This window comes from Phaethon lepturus, unplaced genomic scaffold, assembly GCF_000687285.1.
Source record: "Phaethon lepturus isolate BGI_N335 unplaced genomic scaffold, ASM68728v1 scaffold24464, whole genome shotgun sequence".
Classification (NCBI taxonomy): Eukaryota; Metazoa; Chordata; class Aves; order Phaethontiformes; family Phaethontidae; genus Phaethon; species Phaethon lepturus.
In genome coordinates, this window is record NW_010537336.1 from 1 (window position 1) to 14,630 (window position 14,630).

At 38.4% G+C, this 14,630-nt stretch overlaps 2 protein-coding genes across 2 annotated transcripts; one reads left to right on the plus strand and one right to left on the minus strand.

Annotated features, from left to right (window-relative positions):
- The first annotated feature begins 1,588 nt into the window (after window positions 1-1,588).
- USMG5 (up-regulated during skeletal muscle growth 5 homolog (mouse)) lies at window positions 1,589-2,887 on the plus strand. The gene is made up of 3 exons (XM_010286472.1): window positions 1,589-1,682; window positions 1,775-1,870; window positions 2,769-2,887. Exons 1-2 carry the CDS (start codon window positions 1,596-1,598, stop codon window positions 1,865-1,867), a joined length of 180 nt encoding a protein of 59 aa, XP_010284774.1. The 5' UTR covers window positions 1,589-1,595; the 3' UTR covers window positions 1,868-1,870; window positions 2,769-2,887.
- A 2,602-nt stretch (window positions 2,888-5,489) lies between these two features.
- TAF5 (TAF5 RNA polymerase II, TATA box binding protein (TBP)-associated factor, 100kDa) lies at window positions 5,490-14,235 on the minus strand (the record flags this gene model as incomplete). The annotated part of the gene is made up of 10 exons (XM_010286473.1): window positions 5,490-5,936; window positions 7,226-7,403; window positions 7,557-7,734; window positions 8,188-8,352; window positions 9,373-9,502; window positions 10,472-10,592; window positions 11,102-11,237; window positions 11,681-11,844; window positions 12,524-12,839; window positions 13,995-14,235. Coding segments are annotated over 10 exons (1,847 nt in total), but the record flags the coding sequence as incomplete, so codon positions are not given.
- Window positions 14,236-14,630: the final 395 nt, after the last annotated feature.

A 14,630-nucleotide genomic window follows, 5' to 3' on the forward strand; every position in this document is an offset into this window, starting at 1 on the left:
CCGACGCGAGCTGAGACGAGGGAACGCCGGGGTCGCGGCTTTCTGCGCCAGAGCGATGGGCCCGGCTTATGTGCGGGGCTGGGGCGAGCACGGCAGCCGGTAGCACCCGGTGCCAGGGCAGCCGTCGGGACGGGCCGCGCCTGGCAAGGGCACCGGGCTTTTCCGAAAAGGAAAACCTGTGTTGTAATGCCTGGGCTCTGAGCTGGCCTCGGAAGGAGGCAGTAACTCTTTTCCAGGCTTTTGCATTGGTCAGGCATAAGAAAAGATGACATTGGCTTTCTGAATCATGCACAGCAAACGTTAAGGGGGTTTATTTCGGTAAGATTTTTAGCTATTCTGTAGTCAACCTTGTTACAGGCCCGCTTACCTGATTATACACCAGAGGTAACATTACTGGATTGGGTTGGTGTAAGAGCTGTGCTAATGAAATAGCACCTGCTATAGCAGTTTCTGATATCCCTTTTCTGGGGTATTGGTGGCTACAGCATCTGCCTGGTTTGGTAGGTTACCACATGGTATGCGTGCTTCTTTTGAGGTGCGTTACAAGATAAACAACATATCTCTAACATTAAAAAGAAGAGCCCTTTTGTTATAAGGGTGATCTAAGTTCAGTGTTCAGGTTTAACTCTGAAACAAGTTCCCCAGAGCAGTTGTGGAGTCTCCATCTCTGGAGCTATTCAAAACTTGGCTGGACGTGTTCCTGAGAAACCTGCTATAGCTGTCACTGCTTTGAGCAGATTGGGGTTGAACTATGTAATTTCCAGAGTGCCAACCTCAACCGTTAAGTGAGCCTGCAAGTATGCTACTGTAGCTATGCCAGGCTTTTGTTAATTAACTTCTTATGGTAGACCTGAAACTTTGGTCCATACACAGACTGACAAAATGAAAAAGTGTGCCCTCATATACTTGGTGGCTTTTTTGTTCCTGTGAAAGCACTTCTCAGGCTTTGTAGCTGGCTCAAGTGACTTTTGGATTTAGCTGAAAACTAACTAAAAAAAAAAAGTTATGGCTTTAGTCAGATCTGTGAATAGTAGGGTGGGCAAGTAAGATGCCATAGAAATGTGCAACTGAGAGCAGGGCGGTTCTTATTAACAACACTTGCACTCTACTATGGCATAAAGGTTGCAAAGTGGCATTTTGAATGACAAAACAGAGTAGTGGTCTAGTCTGAATCTTGTCATCAAGTTTTTTGGATATGTAATAGAAGCTGTTTCTTAGCTGAACTAGTGAAGATTTCTCTTAGGTATTGCAGATTCCTGAACAATTGGGAGAAATTTGCCTGTGTTGAATGGTTGTGTAGGCAGGACTGGTAGGTCTCTTCTTTATAAGTGCTTTCAGGAATTTTTTCTTTTGTCATCAAATTCATACTGACTATTTTTTCATATTTAAGTTTGTTTGAATGAATGCATTCACTCTGAATATGCCTGCTCCTTACGTATATCTGCTGTCTGTTGAATGTCCTAAAAACAGATTGAATAGCTGACAATGGAAGTATTGAGTTCAGCGTAGAGATCAGTTTGATTTTTCTATTGATCCTGTCCAGCTGACTGTAAAACTTACTAACTGTCTTGTATTGCTTGTTAGGGCAAGCAACCATGGCTGGCCATGACTCAGGATCTCAACACCAGTTCACTGGATTTCAGAAGTACTTCAATTCCTATACTATCACAGGCAGGAGGAATGTATGTATTATGTATATTAACTTCTGTAGTTTAGTATAATGGTGTTTTTGGGGTTTTGGACTGAAACTAAACTGAACTTTTATGTTTTCCAGTATGTAATAGCAACATACACAGGCATTGCAATGCTCGTCTTGTATTTCAAGCTTAGACCCAAAAAGAAAACTCCTGCTGTAGCAGATAAGTAAATGGTAAGTAAGTGGTGTTCTTCCAGGACCAAAATGATCTAATGCCAGCCTAGGAAGAAAGAGTGACAAATTGCTAATAATAAAATATAATTACAGAGAGGTAGAAACACAGGCATGTGAACTTTGTTTTTATCATTTTAAACCTCAACTAAACCATAGCATCAGCGTATTTGGGGGCATTCTGAATGATGTAGGTTGTTACAGGGGGATGCAGAAAGTATGGGATACCAGTATTCTGTTTGTTCTTCTGACATGGTAAATGGGACTAGGGACAGCATGCAGGGAGGAAGAGGAAGGAAGGAAGGAGGAATAGAAGGATGTTGCAGCTAGGTATATCAGGCTTTGCCTACAACTATTAGGTGCCTCTGTTCTGCCCTTTTGCTGTAAAATAGGGGTAACTGTTGTTTTGTAGGATATTGAAACAATAAAGTAATATTTGAGGACTTATTTCTTATTTGTATTAGAGAATTCCAAGCAGGGATTAATACAGTCTGTTAAAACCTTCCTCTGAACATAGTAAAGGAGCACCATACAATGGAATTGTATGTATTGCACACCTGATTATGCAAGGCCTACATAGAAATGATTGGACTTGTTCTTGTATAGCAACAACCAAGTGTTCCAAAATTCTAGAGTCACTTTCAAATACAAAATTCCACTGAAATGGTGTTTTGAAAAAACCTATGGGCAAAACCAAACCTCATAGTCTGCAAAAAGGGGTAGAAAAGAATGAGCTTGAGCATCATTGTTCTATGTTAAAGGGACATCAGTCATTTCTTCCTGGGTGTACTGAAATTTGCCTGCTCATAACTAGAATTGTTTGGGCTTGGGGAAGGGGGATGCTTAGTTACTAGTACCACTGTGCAAGACTTGCTATGTCTGATCTCTCTTCTTTTGGCAGGTTGCTGGCATGCCTGAACCTCCAGTCTGTGTCAGTGTAATTCAAGCTGATGACCTGTTATGGTTAATAAAATATAAACAATTACTTGTTTTATTGGAAATATGAAGTGGTCCAAAAAAGCATAAATGGGGCATTTTTTTTTTCCCCTCTGTCAAAAAGAGTTATCTGTAGTGAAGTAGCTGATTCCTGTCCATCTTACCATCTTAACTAAACTCTTCTGCTGTTACAAGCCATCCTCAAACATTCTGAGCACCTGGTAGTAACCTACGAAAGACCTTAGCAGCATGACCATAATACTGGCACAAAGCTTACAGCTGATCAAAGCATTTCTAACCTTCCATGTCATAGTGGGTAACAGTAAGCTCACATGGTTTGCAGTTACCTGGTAGTTCTCATTTTCTGCATTCCAAGCTAGCAGCTTACATGGAAACCATGACCTCTTCACTATTATTAATACAATGCACATCACAACTTCTGCCTCAGTTGTCCATATTTTGCATACAACTGGTTTGGTTTTGATGAAAAACCTCCCAAAATAGACTGATCAAATTATGGTATTTGAGCTTTTTCTGTTAGTGGCCTCTCTTGCAGAGGTAACTGCCAGAAAGAAAACAGCTAGCTTTGCTGATGTTAAGCTCTTGGAACTGCAGGTTCACTGACGGTGACTTAAGTAGTTCAGTGCTTATTTTTCCTGGACATAGCCTCTTAATAAATGAGGTGTTCCTACCAGTATTCAGTCCCCTACATGCCCAACACTAAAACATGTCTATCACATTCTCTGCAGTGTCTTTCTATATCTCGGTTAAAACTCGGTACTTTCTTAGATGTCACATTAGTGCTGATGCATGAATGTGATTATATAGCACCATGCTTCTTGGAAGAGTATCAGCAGCAGGGGTTGAACCTGGGATTTCTGATGCTAAAGCATGCAAATACACGTCCCAAACTGAGGGCAGCAGGAGGCAGGATAAATGACAGGCTTTTTGTGTTCTCACACTGTAGTTCATGTATCTTAAAGCCATTTGTACATGCTGGACCTTCTGAATAAATCTAGTCATCTTCCTCTCCTATGAGTTTGTTTGCATAAATGGCCTTTGCCATGTAAAACTTTCCAGATGGATAATGGTTGTTTTAACAATGTAATAGATGCAATTAGCTAGAACCCATCACATACCATTAGAATGAGATTTACATGAAGTGGCTAGTCGTCAACTTAACCATTTCTGAATTACTTTGGTTCTCTTGGTAGAGTGCTCAGAGTTACAAGCACTGTTCTCGCTTCCCTTGCAGCTGTCAAGGGAAGAAAATACCTTCTTGTAACATACAGACACAAACTATGTGGTTTTAGTATTTATTATAATATCAAAAGTATAAAACTGTACAAAATACAAAGGCAGAATGTGGCAGTGTTTTCTTTAAGCTGTCAAAACTGTACATGCTTTGTTTGATTCACCATAATTGTACTTAAATCCAACTGGTCATACTGAGACCTAGGAAATTTTGTTGAGGTACAATTACACAAACACAAAAAATATAATAATTTAGTTTTAACGTTTTCTCTTTAAAGAAAATTTCCAGGTGAGCGTCCTAATGAATTTTCCACCCTTTATTTTGATATATAATGCCTGTACTATACCTTTACTCCAAGAGTTCGAGTCAAGAGAATGGATGAAAGGGGAGGTAGTTCTCCATTTACCTTACCTTAGAAAAAATCTTGGGTTTATTTTCACTAGAGAGCCAACAGATTATTCAAGTGTCCAAGCCTTTACTGGAAAATAATGAGGAATACAAAATAGACTTCCCTGTATACAGCTTGTGAGAGATTTAAAAACAAAAAGTCACCAAACAAAACAACAAAGCAAAAACCCAAAACCACAGCAAACTGGGCCTGTCCTTTGGTGGTGGTGGTTTCTGTTCAAAAACCCAGAAGGAAGTTGCTACTTGCCAGTGTTTTGCATGTTTTACTCTTCCTCCGAAATAAAGCACTGAGGTTTATATCATGTCCAGGACTTACTGGGGTAGAATGTTTTTGTAGGTAGAAATTGGCACTGCAGCAGATAAGCTGGACTTTCAAAGGCAAACTAAAAATACACTTAGGACTGATTAATCCTTTTACTCTGCAATAATGTTTCAATTTCTTGGCTAGTTTTAGGTTTAATATATTAAACCTCATGCAGAAAGAATGCAGGTTTTTAAAGTTCTTTTAAATCTAATGCAACATAAAAGAGTTTAAGTCCCTGTTTCTAATAATGGGTATTTCAGTTGTGCCTCAGTGTGTCTGTGTGTCGTGTCCCCCCCTTTTTTTTTTCATACAATAAAGTATGAAAGTAAATAAAGTTCACATTGCACTTCTGGTTGCTTATCACACTTACAGCATTGGCTCCCCGTGAAAATAAGAAGATCTGCATTTCTGATACCTCAAAAGAGCACAGGAGGTTGAAATCTTTTCAGGACTCAGTACTTTGATACATAAACCCCATATGTGTAACTTGGCGGCAGCTCCCCACAAGTCTGTTGGACCTACTCTTTCAATACCCTAGTTGTTGCTGTGATACTCTCACTTTGCTTGTGTTTGAGATAGATTAAACATTTGCTAACCATAAATTAAGTGCTTTTAAAAAATCATTTGAGAACACATACCAAGGCTGTTAACTTTCCACAAGTTTCAGCAGAGCTCAATACCATCTCTGAGACAGACATTTTCATATACATATATATATTTATCAAAAGCACCATGAACAATTCCTTCTTTTACAGCCATGATGTCTCGTCAATCTCCAGCATTTCCAAACTGTGGATAAATATGAAATAGAACTGCTCGCATTAGTTTACATAGTTTCATTTTCCCTGCAACAGAACAGGTCCACCTGTACAAGACATTCCTCCTCGTCTCACATCCTGAGGTCACTACTGCAATCACTTGGCACAGTCAGTCTTACAGCTTCCCGATTTACTGCGAACTGTAGGCTCCTGCAGCCAGCAGCAAGTTTCTGCGTGTAAAATGGAGGTGTACAACCGGGGTTGATTTGGTCATGTATGTACCTAGTAACAAGTCCTGTGAGTTTTCAGGCAAGTTTATATGTCCAGTGGCTGTAGTAAAGTCATCGGTTTCTAAATCTTCAAATGCTTTCACAGCATCCCACAGACGAACTGTGTTATCCATTGAACCTAAAAAGAACAACAGTTTAAAGTCTTTTATTAATAAAACAGGTATATAAAAAAGTTACTAGGAACAAGTTAACAGAAAGTAAAGCTCAAAAAGTAAAGTTTGCTCATTAACTGTAGACTTATGTTTTCATCCCACAAGGAAACAGATTTGAACAAGTCTCTAACATATTGAATGCACACATAAAAGCAACCAGGACTTCAGTTTTCCTGTAATCTAAGCTGAATGCCCTGTGAATAAAGCACAAAGAACTACTCTCTCAAAACACTTGTGTTTGGATTCTACCACCTAGCACTGAAAGAGCAGGACCATCCTGTGGGCTAGATGCCAATTTTAGGAAATGTTTATGATTGTGAGTCACATAATAACAGTTTCACTGTTTGATACAGGGAAGACAGCAGAATTGTGCAGGCCCAGTGGGCTGTGCTTTCACTGGAGCATTGGTAGAGAAATTGAAGTAACCACCCTGCAGGCTGAATCAAACCTGTACCCTTTTTGTTAGCCTTCACTCCTGCAGTAGTGTCTCACTGCGGATTCTCACTGCACTGCATTTAGGAACATACTACTAAATAAATCTATAATATTCCTAGCCTGGTTTCATGAGGAAATCACCCTGATGTAATTAGAGTGTCTGTCCATTGTTTCTTCTGTCAGTAACTTGAACTTGTTGGCTAATTTCAACCAGCTGACAGAACAGAACAGGTTTCCAATTCATTAAATTCCTACCCATTTTAGGAAAACAGTTCACTAAATATGGAGAGACAAAACTTTGTACCTCCATGAAGGGAAAACTGGCAAAGGAGCTCTGCTATATTAAACACCAGAAAATCCATGCGGACAGGCAGGAAAAACAAGCAGGCTTCACAAGTTCTGCTGCTCATAGATCCGACTATTAATACTACACGCACACTTCTGTATCAAAAATCTAAGAAGATTGACCTAAGATTTAAGATCTAAGAATCATGAAGAAACAGTAAGGGTGAGGATAACTCTTCTTCCTTTCTATTAATTCCTCTCTAGTCCAGCCACTTGTTGTCCACCCTGGAGTTATTTCTAACTTCAGATTCCACCCCAACACTGTACAAAGATCCCAACCTTCACTATCACCTAACTGCATAACACCTTTCCTTCAGTTCCTGGAATAGTGAGGGATCATACTTCGCAGTCCAGTGAAGTACTCACCTAAGCAAGTGATTCTACTTTGTCTTCCTCAATTTAAGGAACCGATTATATCATTCCTTTCAGACTTATAGAATGCAACAAAAACATCACAGTTTCCAGTGAATTTTACCTGATGCTAAGATCTCCCCATCTCTACTGAATCTGAGTGCATAGATAGTGTCAGTGTGCCCTTTCAATTCTCCAACCATCAATCCATGTCCAATATCCCAGAGCAGCACCCTTCCATCTGTTGCTCCAGTAGCCAGGAATCGTCCATTGGGAGAAAATGCCAATGAATGAATTGGTCCCTAAAACAGACATTTGAGGGAGGGACCAAACAAGTTAATTAAGTCTACTCACATTCAGTCAGTCAAGCCATATTCGTTCTGAACACTACTCTTCAGAATCCCAACACAGAAATAAAACTACTTTCACACTGTGTGAGATACATATGCCTTTACCTTATGTCCAGTGAATATTCTTACACAATTCCCATTCAAAACATCCCAGAGCCGTACAGTCCTGTCTGCTGAGCCCGTGGCAATATAGTTAGAGTTTGGATGAAATCGGGTACACGTCACATCAGCAAGATGGCCAGCAAATATCCGTAAAGGCTGGTAGTGATCCGTTGCCCACAGACTGAAAATAAAAGCTTTATTGATAAGAAAGAACCCTAATGAAGTTCAGTATCTGTTGCACAATGTGGAATAAAAGGAAGTAATTATGTAGTGGTTTCTTACTGGTCAGTTTATTGAATTAGCAGGATCTGTTTTGGAAAAGAATACTTTTCAGAAGGGAGAAAAAGAATATTCTATCAAGTTGTTTAACAACTGGAAGAGAATACTTATAAGCAGATGGTCACATAAGAGGACAACATCTCTGTAGTCATCAGATAATCTGATGTGTGTTGAAAAGAAAGAAGAAGAAAAAAAATCACAAACTACATTAAAATATTTGTTCAGTATTTTAATTGACATGAAATAAAATTTATCTCCAGTAATAGAGTAGGCTAGAGTGTATCAGCTAATCAATTCCAGGGTTAATCCACCACAAACTGACCCAGACAAGTAAAAAAACCATCCAGTTTCTTACCGAGCCACTCTGTCATGTCCCCCTGACACAAAGTAATAACCATAAGGAGAGAATTGTGTATCCCATACTGGATAGTTATGTCCTTTATATCCCACCAAACATGTGAACGTTTGGAGACTCCACAATCTGACAGTGCCATCCTCAGAACAGGACAACAGATAGTTCCTGTCACAGGAGAAAGTATAGCATATTACATACCAAACTTGCACATGGGCTGTATAACCATTGCATAAACACTGTGAGATGTCTATGGTAAGAAAAACTGTCCACTGAACAGCATCTGTTCAGCATGTCATATGTAAATCAGCATTTTGGTGGGGTAAGTGACAATGACCAATTCAAGCAGAATCCAGTCCTAGGTCCTTATGCAAAAAAGAGACAATTGGATGCTGGTGGCTAATTCTGATGACACTGAGCTGGTCTTTACTCAGGAATTTCAGTTATATGAAAAAAATACTAGTAAACTGCTGTACTATGTTACTTAAAAAAAACCAAAATCTTTTAATATAACTCTAAACAAAATTTCATGATTCCCTGAAAGAGAATTCATACCATGTTCACATTCTCAATTCATAATTATAGACTCTACATTTATGGTCCACACAAAGTTTACTTCTCAGCTGTGTTTCTGTGATGGTTGTTTCCTGACTAGACACATGCAAAAGCTAAACTTTATGTATTTAAACCTCCTTCCTGCTGTCCAGACTCTCATAATTACCTAATGCTTTTAAATCTCTTAATTTAAAGATATTATTCTACACATTTTGAAAATAAAGTCTCAGTAGAATATGAGAAACTTCAAGTGCAACGATATGGTACTCAGCCTGGTTTTATGTTTTGCAGTACTAGAAGTAAAATCAATGCTGCAGTGTTTTTCCTCTCTACAATTCAGTTAGTTGAAACCCAGCCTAAACCACAGTTTGCAAAAAAGATGGTCTATTTTGCCATCTAAGTCCTGAACCTCAAAAAAGCTGCTGACTTCCTCTGCTCCAGTTGATTTCAGTAATACCTTACAGTGCCCAACACCCTAAGCGTAATTAGAACTTTCACATAGTTTCTTGTAAGCCGCATAAACAAGAATTGTGTTAACTTTCTGGAAAAAGATGCATTAAGAACATGTTTGCATTCAGTAGCATACAATTGACTCAAGACAAGCAAACTAGTTAGCCTGTAAACTTATTTTACCTATCAGGACTGAAGCTGGTGCCATAGACAGGTCCACTGTGACCATATAAAATCTTCAACTCACTTGCTGTTTTCTCATCCATGATCCTCTCCAAGACATCGTCTGATTCTTTGTCAATGAGACTGAGGTCTGCAATATTTCAAAGTTCATGTATTATAACAACTGTCAGTTCAAAGATAAATGCCACGAACAGGAAAATAAATATTCTGTCTAAAAGAGGCAAGTATGGTGTGAACATGACAAAGTACCTGGGAGTTGGTTAGTTTGAAATATAAAATGGCATTTAAAATATTTTTACCATTGTAAAAGGTAAAAATAATGCTTTACATAAATAATCACTCTTTCTTAAGTCTTCACTAAGAGCTAAAATAAATTAATTCTGAGGTGTTATTTTTCATACGTATATTGTTCAGCCTCCAAACACAATAAAATCTTCTTGATAGAGATGTCAAATTTTCACACCTTTTCCCAGGAAGTTAATATGCCACAAACATGCTTTTCAGGCATGTTTTGACAGCTGCACACTATACACAACTTAAAATAACTTCTAGTCTGTAGGCTACTGTTTGCCGAACATCATGACCACATCTCAGTTAAATATCCTTATTAAGAAACGTTTGCGTGGTATCTAGCTTCAACCACAACGCACTGTTACATAAACAGCAGAATTAAAGAAGCCTGGTTTCCATAAATTTGCGTAGGTATTGAGCTACAGGACGTTTTGCTCCATCCTCCTCAGAGTTCCCTCCTGCCATTTCCCCCAGGATACCTCTAGTCTCTCCCCTAGATAACCTAAACCTGTCTACTACACCCTACAGTTACCATCCAGTTAAGAAGCAAGATGGCTAGTTCCACACTAGTTACGGCTAGTTCCAAGCTCCATGCACCGACCACCTCACAGCAGGTGTACACAACCAGATTTTTAATTCCTTTGAAAATATTTCTAGTGGTAGTATATAAGATGCAATCATACATCTGTGCACATACTGTTTTATCACAGTGAAAGCATCTAACTGCTGAAGACAACTCTCCTGTTCACACAAAACACAGCTGTCACAAGTAATGCATGCTCATACTAAGTGTTACTGTCTTAATTACCTGCTGCTGTTTTCACACTACGTAGTTTTTTGGGAGTCACGGACCACACTCTGACAGTAGAGTCAGCAAAGCCTCCTACAATCATGCTAGAGTCATCTGTAATATCCACTGCAGTCAGACCCTGTGCACAAAATATCCATTTTTACTGTTTGTATCTTTCGTGATGCATTTCAAGTATTACAAAATCCTAAGTACTAATATGAAAATTAACTCAACTTATTTACAAAAATGAGGGTATCTAGGATAGACATAAGCACACATAAATTCTTGCAGCATTAAAAATAAAGTTATATGAATGAAGCACAGTTGATCACAACAAAACAGTACTGTTTTACAGTATTTTAGTGTAAAACATCTACTGTATTCTGTAGAATACACTTAGGTCCCCACAGGAAAACAAAAGAAGGAATTATGGCAAAATCAGAACAAAACAAAAGAACATGGAAATTAAATAGTTTAAGGAGTCTTTAAAGAGAATTTTGGAGATTTTAGAACATCAAATTTGCAATGCTTATTCCAAATACTCCAATAACCCTTGACAACTTTGTTAAGTCTTCTTTCTTTATTTAAAAGTTATGTTTATAATGTTGATTCCCTTTTCCACATTACCCAAACTCTTCTTTTACCAACCTGGTAAGCATTAAGGAACGTGTAGAAACAGATGGAGGGCAGGCACTCTGGGCCAAGACGCACACGCCTTGCAGCTTCCTTCATATTCATTACTTTATCCAGCTTGTCAGAGTCTTTTAGTTCAGGCAGAGGAATTCTACAAGCAGCACACATTTTTATGAACTGAAAGCACCTTCCATATTGTTAATCTAAACAAAGCGAAACATTCACATACAACCCTATACCTCAATATACAAATACGAAACAAGAATTAGAAAAAAATGAAAGACTATGTGAAAGATTAACTGGTAAGAGCCAGTAGCTTTAAGAATTTCAGATAGGCAGTGGAACAAGATAAATAACTGAGTATGACCTGAAAAGATTAGTGGGTAACTGAGTAAAATTTTGTCAAGGGAAATCTAGATTGACTTGAAGGGCAAAGACAGAGGGTTATATGCTAAGCTTTCCATTACCTCCCTTAGAAGTCTCACGGCTAAAGCTGTGTACAGCTGAAATGGCCAAAGAGCTAAAAACATTATGTGAACAGCAATGCAGATTTGGCATAACAAGACTGGATTTAACACATCATTCTCTTGGTACCTGTTTTGAGGAGGAGCATTAGGGTCTTGTTTTTTACTTTTTGACCCTACGCTATCTTTTTTAGGTTTTTTCTTCTTTGGCTTTCCTTCTTCATTTTCTCCTTCTTCATCTTCATCATCCAAAGGCACATCAAACTCTGGTTCTTTCAATAAGCCAAAGAAAACCTGCAAGCCAATAAAACATACAAAACAGTAATTGCTGTTTTTACTGAAAACTAATTTTTTTAATGGAAACTTCTCAATGTATTAGTCCAAGCAATAGAGCTGCCCCTTTAAAACTGCTACATTTAGTATTTATGCATACATTACTAGTTAGGCCATAACAAACGTAGTACATGTTCTGCTGTTTTACCCAGCAACTGATCTGGACAACTGTAAGTTCTCCCACCATCTCTTAGCCCTTCCTTAAAGCAGAATCCCTACAGCTTACATAATCGATCTGTACAGTACTGTGGTATTACCCTGTCAAGATCTACACAAATAGCCCTTGCAGTAACAACTGGCATCAAGTAAGAATCACATCCGTTGTACAAAAGAGGAAGCCAAATGGTCAGGTGTCCATTTTAAAACCACAGAGTGATTCAGGAATTAATTTAAATTTAGTTCAGTGGGCTGAACACAAGGTTGTCTCTCAAAGGGGTTCAGCAGTTTCTTCTACCAGACAGTGACACATCTTGATCTCTCTACTCCTGCCAACAACTATTTGTATAATTCTCTTCCTTTGTTCTGTTCATGCTGTCTTTTAAGATCTCAAGTGACAATTGTCAGCCTATACTAAGGTATGTCCCTGAAAAACTAGGGAGGATCGTTCAATTATAAGAGTTCAACAATCTTTCCCTCCTACCTTTGCTTTATTAGCCTCTCGTTTTGCCTCCCCAGCCAAGCTTCCAACCATAGCATCTATCTGTTGTTTACTGCGAGGCATTCCATCAAAGATATCAATGTAAAGATGTTCCTGAACAATGTTCCAGATCTGGTTGTTCTGCTTTTCCTGAAGATGCCTCTTCAAGAGTTGGTAAGAGTCACGGGAAATACGCAGCACAAACTTGCTTGTTCGGAAATCCAGCATGGTCTCGTTACCTTTCATATGTTCTTTTTTGGTTAAGCTAGATAATACACGCAGGTCATCCTGGTAATAGCACTCCTGATCCCCATGAAATCTATTGAAACAATTTAAGATAAGAGATTTATTACAAAAACATTAGCTCCTAAGTGCAGACGTATTTACATGATTGCAACAGAAACACATATGTAAGGACTTTTTGGAAGCTACTGACTACATATGGGATTATTTTTCTGCTGAAATAGATTTCATCCTGGGGAAGATACACCAGTGACTTACTGTGTACGGTAAGAACAACAGTTAACAACTGTTTTAACAACAGTTAAAGACCGAACACACAAATGGAACCTCACAGAATTTCATACACCCAAAGGGTTCTCGTCTGAAGTAAATAGTTACATTAACATGTTTAATTACAGAAATGAAACTAATTTGTGTTATCAGAAAGTACAGGGCATTTTTACTACACAAGACTACTTGGATGTATTTATATCTGATTTATTATATGAATATGCAATTTCACAGTGAATATGTTTCTCACTCTCCACTTGCATTATCTAAGAGCTAACATATCTAGAGATTTCTGTTTTTACTCAAACTGTGTTATAAAATAGTTGTGGCAAGGAACATCTTAACTATTTACTGAACCGTTTTTGCTGACCATATTGGAGGGAGACAAAGTTATCCTACTGGATCGAAATATTTTATAATTGGTGTGAACTTAAAAAACAAATTAAATTTATCTTGCTCAAGAGATAGAGAAGTGAAACATAGCAAGAGCACAGAAAATTGCAATTAGCCTTCAATTAATTCCTTTAATTTTATTTTAAGAATTTCAATATATATGCCATGATGTTAGCAAATACTTATAGCATACGCTACTTTGGCATCCCTGTGCAGTTTTCCAGTGCTAAAAAATGACCCCACAACCTTTCCCTAAAGAAGCAGCATCTCTTCATTGATACTTTGCAGGAGTCGACCAGCTCACAATAAAGGTAGTTCAAAATCTGCACGTGGACAGTTCAAAAGCATGCAGTTTGCACATCTTTCTAACATTGGAGATTGGAAAAGAATTTAATAACTGTTACAGTAATCCGTGGCACCATTACTTCAGATTCCAAATCTCTTCAACAGTAGAGGAGAAAAATATGTACACACACATATATATATAAGCACCTATGCTACTATAACTTACAGATTTAATTCAAGTAGCAAACAAAATAATGCAAATGCACATATGAAAATAAATTACCTTTCAAAAAAAGACTTTGCTTCACTCTCATGTTGATTGTAGACCAATTCCAAGTACATGTGCACAAAGAGAGGATAAAACAGCTGAGACAGTTCCGCCCGATGACAGTCTAGGGAACACTCAATGAAGTGTTTTAATCCACTGTAGTACTCCTCATATAGTGTTGGGTCCCCCTGTTGATTGTAGGCAGACAATACTGCGCTCACATCTGGCTGATCTTCCACAACAATGCCTCCTCCAACTGCAAAAGCATATAACAAGAGCTTGTAAGACAGCCTGAAAGAGCTAGCAAATACACGGTGGCTAACAACTCCACTGGTAAGGTGAGGTGCTCCAAGCAAAACATGACAGTAAATCTTGGGCTTGTTCAGCATAAAGTTTAAACAATAGAAGTGAGAGAATGGTAGCACATTATAGTCCAGCAGCCAATTCTCCTAGCACCTTCAGCCATTTTTTGCGCTTTCCCTGCCAACAGTTGCCTATAAGGTATTTAACATAGTGCCTAATTCAGCTAGGATTATAAGTCTAAAGGAAGAAGCCACTAACATCACCAAAAGAAGTTATCTTTACTGCTAAGGCTAGAAACTGTCAAATCTTTCTACGCCTGTAAGATATACCCACTATAATTATTTTGCT